The sequence below is a fragment of the Panicum virgatum genome, chromosome 7N, assembly GCF_016808335.1.
Source record: "Panicum virgatum strain AP13 chromosome 7N, P.virgatum_v5, whole genome shotgun sequence".
Taxonomy (NCBI): domain Eukaryota; kingdom Viridiplantae; phylum Streptophyta; class Magnoliopsida; order Poales; family Poaceae; genus Panicum; species Panicum virgatum.
In genome coordinates this window covers 17,881,852-17,892,048 of record NC_053151.1, presented here as the reverse complement: position 1 = coordinate 17,892,048, position 10,197 = coordinate 17,881,852, and the positions used below count along the sequence as shown (strand labels likewise).

The 10,197-nt window shown below is 44.2% G+C and overlaps 1 protein-coding gene across 2 annotated transcripts; it reads left to right on the top strand.

Annotated features, from left to right (window-relative positions):
- Positions 1-486: 486 nt before the first annotated feature.
- On the top strand, positions 487-9,931 carry LOC120681884 (ABC transporter C family member 4-like). Of its 2 annotated transcripts, XM_039963540.1 has the most exons (11): positions 495-2,761; positions 3,946-4,266; positions 5,078-5,164; positions 6,249-6,875; positions 7,180-7,344; positions 7,439-7,733; positions 8,120-8,334; positions 8,580-8,885; positions 8,992-9,055; positions 9,143-9,382; positions 9,540-9,931. In XM_039963540.1, exons 1-11 carry the CDS (start codon positions 560-562, stop codon positions 9,638-9,640), a joined length of 4,623 nt encoding a protein of 1,540 aa, XP_039819474.1. In that variant the 5' UTR covers positions 495-559; the 3' UTR covers positions 9,641-9,931. The 2 variants fall into 2 exon arrangements, with proteins under 2 accessions (XP_039819476.1, XP_039819474.1); XM_039963542.1 differs by lacking the exons at positions 8,580-8,885; positions 8,992-9,055; positions 9,143-9,382; positions 9,540-9,931 and having other exon boundaries at positions 487-2,761; positions 8,104-8,328.
- Positions 9,932-10,197: the final 266 nt, after the last annotated feature.

Here is a 10,197-nt window from a genome sequence, read left to right as displayed (position 1 = left end):
TAATGGTTGGTGGGCCCCCGCTGCACAGCGCTAAATAAAGAGGGGTGAAGGGGCCGGGGCACGTTGACCAAAGTTCGTCGCGCCGCCAGTACCCTCTCCCACATTCTAAACCCTAGCCGATCTAGAGGGTGCGCTGGAGCAGTGGGAAGTCTCACCGCCGCCACCATCAACCCTGGTTCGTCGTCGTTGGCGTCGTCGTCCACGACAACGCCGCTACGACCGTGAAGCCGCTGCATCGCTCGCCGCTGCCCTAGAGCAGATCTTCATCAGCGAACCTGTGATGGCCGCCTCAAGCTCCTCAGGTGGTGATGGTCTCTCTCTCCCTCTTTCTCTGTACTCTAATGTACTCTATATCCTAGATCTAGGAACTTTTTTTGCACTCGTGAAAAAGAAAGATGGAACATACCCCTCTTGATCCGTGTCTAGTCGATCCTATAACCATCACAGAGTTTTAACAACTGCTGCTCCCACGAAATTGAAAATCCCCACGCCGCCGCCGCAGCCTCGTCGGCTCGGCGCACCCCAAACGTGACGCGCCGCCACCCGGTCAGCCGACACGATGGAGACCGCCTCCTCCGCCCTCCCGTGGTGGCTCGCCACCGCCGCCTGCTCCGTGCCGCGGGCGCCCGGCGCGTCCACCGTCCATGGCCGCCTCGCCTTCCTCTTCCTCTCCCCGTGCCCGCAGCGCGCGCTCCTCGCCGCCCTCGACCTCCTCTTCATCCTCGCCGCGCTCGCGCTCGCCGTCAGCGCCCGCCTCTCCCGCCGCGGCGCCCCGCGCGACGACCGCGCGCGGGAGCCCCTCCTCGCCAAGTCCGCCGACCAGGCGCCGTCCCCCGTCCGCCGCGGGAGGAGCTCCCGGCACGGGCTCGCGCTAGCGGCCTCCGTGGTCCAGGCGGCGGGCGCCATCGTGCTGCTCGTCCTCGCGCTCCTGCGCCTCCGGGGCAGGGCGGCGTTGCTCGCTGTCGACTGCGCGTTCCTCGCCGCGCACGCCGTCGCGCACCTCGCGGCCGCGGGGGTCGTCGCCGCGGAAAAGAACCAGGCGGCGGAACCCGCGCGCGTGGCCCACCACCCCGTCCACCTCAGACTGTTCTGGCTCGGCACGGGGGCTTTCGCCGCACTCTTCTCCGGGTGCGCGGCCGCAAGGTACGCCTCCGGGGACCCTCTCCTCCCCGACGACCTGCTCGCGTTCGTGTGGCTGGTGCTCTCGCTCCCGCTGCTGTATTTCTCGGCCACCGGCTCCACCGGCCTTGCTGCCATCGACGCTGCTGCCAACGGGGTTTCTTCCGTCGGGGGCCATGCCGCCGAGGCGGAGGTGACGTACGCCACTGCATCATGGCTCTCGCTCGCCACGTTCGGATGGATCAATCCTCTCATCACCAAAGGCTCCAGGGCCACGCTCGCGGCCGACCAAGTCCCGCCGGTGGCGCCGGCTGACACCGCCGAGGCGGCGTACGCGCTGTTCGCCTCCAACTGGCCGGCGCCGGCTACGGGGGCGTCCAAGGCCGAGCGCCCGTTGCTCACCGCGCTGCTGCGCTCCTTCTGGCCGCAGTTCCTTCTAACCGCCGTGCTTGGCCTGGCGCAGCTCTCCGTCATGTACATCGGCCCGTCGCTGGTGGACAGGTTCGTCGAGTTCGTGCGCCACGGCGGGGAGACCATGGAGGGGCTGCAGTTGGTCGCTGTCCTGCTTGTCGGCAAGGCGGCGGAGACACTGGCATCACACCATTACGAGTTCCAGGGGCAGAAACTAGGAATGCGCATCAACGCCGCACTGCTCGCCACGGTGTACCGCAAGTCGCTGCGGCTGTCCACGGGCGCGCGCCGCGCGCACGGTGTCGGTACGATCGTCAACTACATGGAGGTGGACGCCCAAGAGGTGGCCGATGCCACGCACCAGCTCCACAATCTGTGGCTGATGCCACTCCAGATCGCCGTGGCGCTCGCGCTGCTCTACACCCACCTAGGGCCCGCCGTGCTCACCGCCGTCGCTGCCATTGCCGTGGTCACTGTAGCTGTGGCCTTCGCCAACAAGCTCAACATCGAGTACCAGTTCAAGTTCCTTGGCAAGCGCGACGAGCGCATGAAGGCCATCACCGAGCTGCTTAATTACATCCGCGTGATCAAGTTGCAAGCATGGGAGGAAACGTTCGGGGGCAAGATCCATGAGCTTCGAGAGGAAGAGCTGGGATGGCTGGCCAAGTCCATGTACTTCATGTGTGCCAACACCATCGTGCTCTGGAGTGGCCCGCTCACCATGACTGTCCTAGTGTTCGGCACATGCGTCCTGACTGGTGTGGAGCTCAATGCAGGAAAGGTCTTCACGGCAACTGCGTTCTTCAGAATGCTCGACGGACCTATGCAGAGTTTCCCTGAGGCGATTGCTGCTGTGACACAGGCAACCGTGTCTGTTGGCAGGCTTGACCGATACCTGCTTGATGCCGAGCTTGATGACTCGGCTGTGGAGCATGTGGAGGACACTAACATTAGTACCAGTTCAGTGGTGATGGTGTGTGATGGCATTTTTGCATGGGACATGAGGGGAAATAAGAAGAATGAAGAAGGTGAGGACCGTGATGTGGATGGTGAAAGTGATGACGAGAATGATGTCGAGGCAGCCGCAGCACCAGTGTTGGAGACTGTGCTGAAGGGGATCAATATGGAGGTAAGGAGGGGTGAGCTTGCGGCGGTGGTTGGGACAGTTGGGTCTGGCAAGTCATCGCTGCTTTCTTGCATTATGGGGGAGATGGAGAAGATCTCTGGCACGGTGAGTTTGATGTTTCTGATTCAAAGCAAAAATTGTTAGTTGCAATACCGTGCAATTTGTTTATTGGTTTGTGCAACTTTCTCCAAAATTCATCTCCTGCTGACCTGCATACAAAACTGTCAAATAAGCGTTAGGTAGGTTGGGTTCAAATCAGGTCTAAGGCTACTTTAGGAGTCCATGCTTGGCGATCAGCATACAGAGTCAACATTCTCCCTACACAAATTTATATTCCACGCAATATGTGGTCAGCCTCAGCCCATGTCTCAATAAGTATGGATCCATAAGTGCAATACCGATTGTTAGATTGGTATTATGCATGGCTAGAGAAGCCTGTTTAATTAGACTACTCCCTCCGTTCCAAATTGTAAGTCATTCCAAGAATCTTGGAGAGTCAAATCATCTCAAAGTTTGACCAAAATTATAGAGAGAAACACAAAGATTTATGACATCAAATAGGTATACTATAAAAATATAATATAACTAACAAAAAATCTAATGATGCTCAATTGGTATCGTGAATGTTGTTATCTTGTAGTATAAATTTGGTCAAACTTGAAATTTTTTGACTCTCCAAGATTCTTGGAATGACTTATAATTTGGAACAGAGGGAGTAATTAGTAGTTGGCTTTGCCACTTGTTTTGGTTGGAATTGATGCAAACCATGCAGTTGAATTCCCAATCCAAGTATCCAAGTTGTAAAGTTCTCTGAATTGATTTTCATGCCAGGGTGAAGTCCATACCACAACCACCATGTGTTTGATGAAATGCATTCTACATTGTCTTATATCTGCTTCTTGTTTGACTGAATGCCTAGCCTAGTTTACTCTCAGTCTAATGCTTGGTCATGTGAAGGTTTTCATTTTAACTCTGTGGAAGAAACACATTTATATTTGGGACTGAAATGCTTTTACTGTCTTAAAGCTCCACTATTGACCAATGTAACAATTAACATAGTGTGCCAAATAGTTAGAATTCTGCTTCAGCTTTCAGGCACATTCAGTGAAGTCATAAATGTTTGTCTAGTGATACAGATTCATGAGCAAGCATTGGAAAGCCTATATAGTATCATTTGAAGAATGTTTTAGTATTTCCCAGATAATGTCATAATGATGTATCCAATACCTACACTATTTTGTTTCAATATGCTAATGTGCTTGTTTGTTTAACCCCTTACATTTTTATAGGTTAGGGTTTGTGGGAGCACTGCATATGTTGCACAGACTGCTTGGATCCAAAATGGGACCATACAAGAGAATATTTTATTTGGACAACCAATGCATGCTGAAAGATATAAAGAGGTTATACGGTCTTGCTGCCTGGAAAAAGATTTGGAAATGATGGAATTTGGGGACCAGACTGAAATAGGAGAGCGAGGGATTAATCTCAGTGGTGGGCAGAAACAACGTATTCAGCTTGCCAGAGCAGTTTACCAAAATTGTGATATATATCTTCTTGATGATGTCTTCAGTGCTGTTGATGCGCACACTGGTTCAAATATCTTTAAGGTATGCTTTTTTTTTTTGTAATTTTAACTATTTTGAAGCCCACATGCTCCTACACCATCTATTTCTGAATTTGAGTTACTGTTAGCTGGGTAAGTTGTTAATGGATGATCAAAGATTGTAATTTGCAATAGGCTTTGGTGAAACATAACCTGTGCAGACCTGTTACTATCCAATCGATGCTTTCCTCATGGTTATTTACTTATTTTGTGATACAGAAACCAATTTGTTGCAATAAATCAATCACACATATTTCAGTAAATAATAACTATGCATTTGATAGAAGTTGCTGTCCTGATAAAGCTTTTCCCTCAATCCATCCATTTTAGTAAATGAAATGTAACGGGAAATGGACTGAAGTATGTGAATTCTCCAGCTAATTATTTTTCAGCAGGTTTAGCTCCACAAGAACATAAGTTTTAGGGGTTTTAGAGTCAAGAAATGATTTTCAGCAGGTTTAGCTCCCAAAAAATTAACATGAACATAGATGATTTTCACTCAGCATTCTTTCTCCGTTGCTTGAGTCACACACCTATACTTTTTCATATAAAACATTGTTATAGTTTGGAGGAATCAAATAAAAATAAAAAGAGTTAGGGGCAGATACTTGAGAAATATATTTGAACGATATGTTGCTCCAAATTGAAATCAATGATTTTTCAGTAGCTTTTAATGGAATTTTGGAGGAAGAAATGCTGCTTGATTTACATTTATTTATAACAAGAAATGATGGATAAACCGAAACCATACTTTTATTTTCATTTTTATTTAACCAATTATGCACACTATTACAACAGCAACCTTTATTTCACAGGAGTGTCTAAGGGGAACGCTTAAAGGAAAGACTATCATACTTGTTACACACCAAGTCGATTTCTTGCATAATGTGGACAACATCTTTGTAAGTTGGATGCTACACTATTGAAGTAACTTGTCAGGCAATATACTTTTCTTTTGGAAAACTATTTTCTGCAGCAAGCTTTACCAACAACCGGCTGTGCTCTGCAATATTGGTTGCAGTGCTCATTATGCACTGTCTCAGATATCTTCTGATACAATTACTTACCAGCATGTTGTAATAGTATCTAGCATGAAAAAACATCTTTGTTTTCCTGAAATCAAGAAAAATTTAACTATTATTTGAGAGTCAATAAAACCATAGCAAATGTTTGTTTTTTATAAACCTGAAACCATAGATGTAAAGATTGAAGATCCCTCAAAAGAACCGTCACACTTATAATTTCAAATTGGTGAAATAGCCAATTTCAACTTTCTTCCAAAACTCAAGTTTTGTCCCTCAACTATCAAATTGGTCAATTTAGTCCTCACTCAAGATTTTTGTTTGAACTCAATTTCATCAATGAAGTGATGTGGCATGCCAACTCATCCAAGATCCAAGAGTGCATATAAGGCTCTTAGCATGCTACCAAGTGAAACAAAGATGTCAATTCAAGTGCTATAATGACCTAGAATTCACTAGCATAGCGATAATGAGTGATTGATGATCTTGACATCTTGTGTCCATAAATAAAAAGTTTACACTTTTGTTTATTTGTTCATTTTCCTACACCATTGAACCATGTTTTTTTTGCGATACATTAAATTCATGGAAGAAATTAGAGGTGTAAGGGCTAGTTAATGTATTTCAACTCACTTTACAACACCCATTGTCGACTAGGCATGCCAACGTTGCATTCTACATAGGACCAGAGGTGAAATTGAGCCCAAATAAAAAGTTTAAGGACTAGATTGACCAAATTGATAGCTGAGGGATGAATTTGAGCCCGAGACAAAAAGTTAAGGGATGTAATCGACTATTTCACCTTTCAAATTGATTATCATCTATTCCTTTTAGGAGTCATTTGTCTAGGTGTTATACTGACTTTCGGATTGGTCATTCTTCTCTTAAAATAGCACATTGAGAGTTTTATAATATTCCCTTGACTTATTCTTTTATTCTTTTTTTCCCATGTGAAAATGTGCAGGTCGTTAGAGATGGTATGATTGCACAGTCAGGAAAGTATGATGAACTACTAGAAGCAGGCTCAGATTTTGCAGCTCTTGTTGCAGCTCATAACAGTTCAATGGAGCTGGTGGAGCAAAGTCATCAAGTAGAGAAAGCTGAACGTTCTCAGCCTGCTGCAGTAGGTAGAATCCCTTCTTTACGCTCCAGGTCCATTGGAAAAGGTGAGAAGTTGGTTGTTGCACCAGAAATAGAAGCAGCCACTTCCAAAATTATACAAGAAGAGGAGAGGGAGAGTGGTCAAGTAAGTTGGCGAGTGTACAAGCTATACATGGCAGAGGCTTGGGGCTGGTGGGGCATTGTGGGCATGCTTGCGTTTGCCGTTGTTTGGCAAGGTTCTGATATGGCCAGTGACTATTGGCTATCATACGAAACATCAGGCAGCATTCCATTTAACCCATCCTTGTTCATTGGAGTGTATGTGGCCATAGCAGCTTTTTCAATGGTCCTTCAAGTAATCAAGACTCTTCTTGAGACAGTTTTGGGACTTCGAACAGCTCAGATATTTTTCAAGAAGATGTTTGACAGCATTCTACATGCCCCTATGTCATTTTTCGATACAACTCCTTCAGGAAGGATTCTCAGTCGGGTAAATCTTACCTTTTGGTTTATTTGTGTTTTGGCCCAAAGCCCCATACTCATTAATAATTATGAAAAATTATAAATTCCTCTCGAAACCTTAATTCCCCTCCCCTTTTAACCTAAGTACATGTAAACAGACTAAACCCCGGTAACCTAGTTTAAAATGTAAGTTTTTTTTTACAGCATAGTGTGTGCTGCTTGTACTCTGACATCTAGAATTATAGATAGTATGTTTTAGTTTAAGGCTGGAAAGATTGGTACTATAGTTCATTTATCTTCTACTGATATGATATGTCACTTTGTCTTTTCAGGCATCATCTGATCAAACAACTATTGATGTTGTGCTGGCATTTTTCGTCAGTCTGACAGTTTCAATGTACATTTCAGTTTTGAGCACCATAATTGTTACTTGTCAGGTTGCCTGGCCATCAGTTATAGCAGTAATTCCGCTCCTACTATTGAATATTTGGTACAGGGTATGCTTTAACTACAAAAATTCATCTCATGCTTTCAGCTAATAGAAAATATAATCCTCACTGTAAGTTACAATTTTCCCCTTCGTTTCTACAGAACCGCTATCTTGCAACCTCTCGGGAATTGACTCGACTTGAAGGAGTAACAAAAGCACCAGTTATTGATCACTTCTCGGAGACTGTTCTTGGTGCTACAACCATAAGATGTTTCAAAAAGGAGAAAGACTTTTTCCAGGGGAACTTAGACAAAATTAATTCAAGTTTGCGCATGTACTTCCACAACTATGCTGCAAATGAATGGCTTGGGTTTCGGCTCGAGCTGATTGGAACACTTGTATTGTCAATAACAGCATTTCTCATGATCAGCCTGCCCAGTAATTTTATCAAAAAAGGTATAAATCGCTATATTTTAGGTCCAAAGTTTTCCATAGCATAAAAAACAGCCATACAATCTTATGAGAAGGCATTAGTTTCGGCTTCATATGTTTAGCATCTTGCGGTCTTGCCTCTAATTGCTTCATTAATTATTACAATATTAGTCAGTCCAAGAATACTATATGCATTTCAAATTTAAATTGCTAGAATAATTTCCTTTTGCTCTTTTAGTCAACCTGGATGTTATTAAAAGTTTGAAGCTATAAACATGATTGCTTTTTAACATTTGATCTTTTTTTCTGGAATTATCAACTGATCATACTTTTTTTCTAATTGTTATAGCTCGTAATTAGTTTTAGTAGATCTATGATGCTTATCTTTTCATAGGCTCTAATTTTTGCAGAATTTGTTGGTATGTCTCTTTCATATGGCCTCTCCCTCAATTCTCTGGTGTATTTTGCAATATCCATTAGCTGCATGCTGGAAAATGATATGGTTGCTGTGGAGAGGGTAAATCAGTTCAGCACTCTCCCTTCTGAGGCAGCATGGAAAATAGAAGAGCATCTTCCTTCTCCGAGTTGGCCCACACATGGAGACATTGAAATTAAGGATCTAAAGGTTAGTTGTTCTCATTTACGCTTATTTTACTGATTTCCCCCTATTAGTCCATTTTGTAATTCGAAGTAAAAAACTCAATATTATCCTTCGTGTTCTCCCATGTAGTACAAAACTTTATGTTCCACTTGAATATAAAGCAATTTGCTGTCTATCTCGCACTTAATAAATTGGAGAATGCATTGAACCATTCTGTTTGCAGATAAGAATCATTTTTAAAATTGAAGACACCATTCTTGTTATTTCAGGTTAGGTACCGACCCAATACACCTTTGATTCTGAAAGGAATTAATATAAGCATCAGTGGTGGAGAAAAGATAGGTGTTGTAGGAAGGACTGGTAGTGGCAAGTCAACTTTGGTCCAAGCATTATTCAGGCTCGTTGAGCCAGCCGAGGGAAAAATAATCGTTGATGGAATAGACATATGCACACTGGGTCTCCATGATCTGAGATCTCGCTTCGGCATAATTCCCCAGGAACCTGTTCTGTTTGAAGGAACAATTCGAAGCAACATTGATCCGATTGGGCAGTATTCAGATGCAGAAATATGGCAGGTATGGTGCCACTAACGTGTAGTTCATTTTTAGCCTCATTCCTTCAGGATACACTGATTCTGTCTATTAACCATTGACAGTTTGACACTAATGCATATACTTTCAGGCTCTGGAGCGCTGCCAGCTGAAAGATGTAGTAGTTTCAAAACCTGAAAAACTTGATGCTCCAGGTATTGCTATTCTTAAGCTTTATATATCCGTTGTGTAGCTGCATAGGTTGCATCGCCACTCATTTTTGTTGTTTGGCTTCTTCATAGTGGCTGATAGCGGAGAGAACTGGAGCGTAGGCCAAAGACAGCTCCTTTGTCTTGGTCGTGTCATTTTGAAGCAGACTCAAATCTTATTTATGGATGAGGCTACTGCTTCAGTTGACTCTCAAACCGATGCGACAATTCAGAAGATCACGCGACAAGAGTTTTCGTCATGCACAATAATTAGCATTGCACACAGAATACCAACAGTCATGGACTGTGATAGAGTTTTGGTTCTGGATGCAGGTACGTGTTTTCAGTCTTTGTGCTTATTTGTTGAAAATATGTGTTTGTTTCAGGAGCTCTTTGTTACATATAATTTCTGATACGCGGTAATATGAATGTGAGTGCCAGCGTTGTCCTTCCAAAATGCTATACTAAAATAATATTATTTTCTTTTCAGGTCTGGTAAAAGAATTTGATGCACCATCAACGTTGATCGAACATCCATCCCTTTTTGGTGCGATGGTTGAGGAGTATGCTAACCGCTCGTCGAACTTATAACTCCATCCATGATACTCCGGATTTTAAGAAATAAGAGTATAGTTTTGAAAGATTGACTTGAGAGTACATACGTAGAATCTTGTGCAGAGAATAAACCTTAGAAGTTTGACAGTATTTGGAGTGAGCCATGGCGAACCCAAGATCTCCTTATCATTTGTGCCTTTTTGTTACAAGCTCACAGAGGGGGCAGAAATAATATGAAAGTTATCTTTTCAAAGTCTACAGAGACCGTGTTTTGTTTAAATGGCATTGTTCTACTTTGAGTTGAGCAAATTCATGTATTGTCATGTATGCAGGACAGGGTTGCATCCCTGCTAGCTGTACACCATTCGGCCAACGCTCCAGCACGGCGTCCCATGTAAGGTCTTGTTTGTTTAGATCTCAAAACGAAAAATGCAAAATTTTTGTAAATCACATGCATGGTGTACTAAATGTAGTTTAAAAATAAATTGCATTACATAAATGGACTGTAAATCGCGAGACGAATCTAATGAGTCTAATTGTGATGTGATTAGGCACTAAACTGCACAGTAATGCTATAGTAAATATGTTCTAAT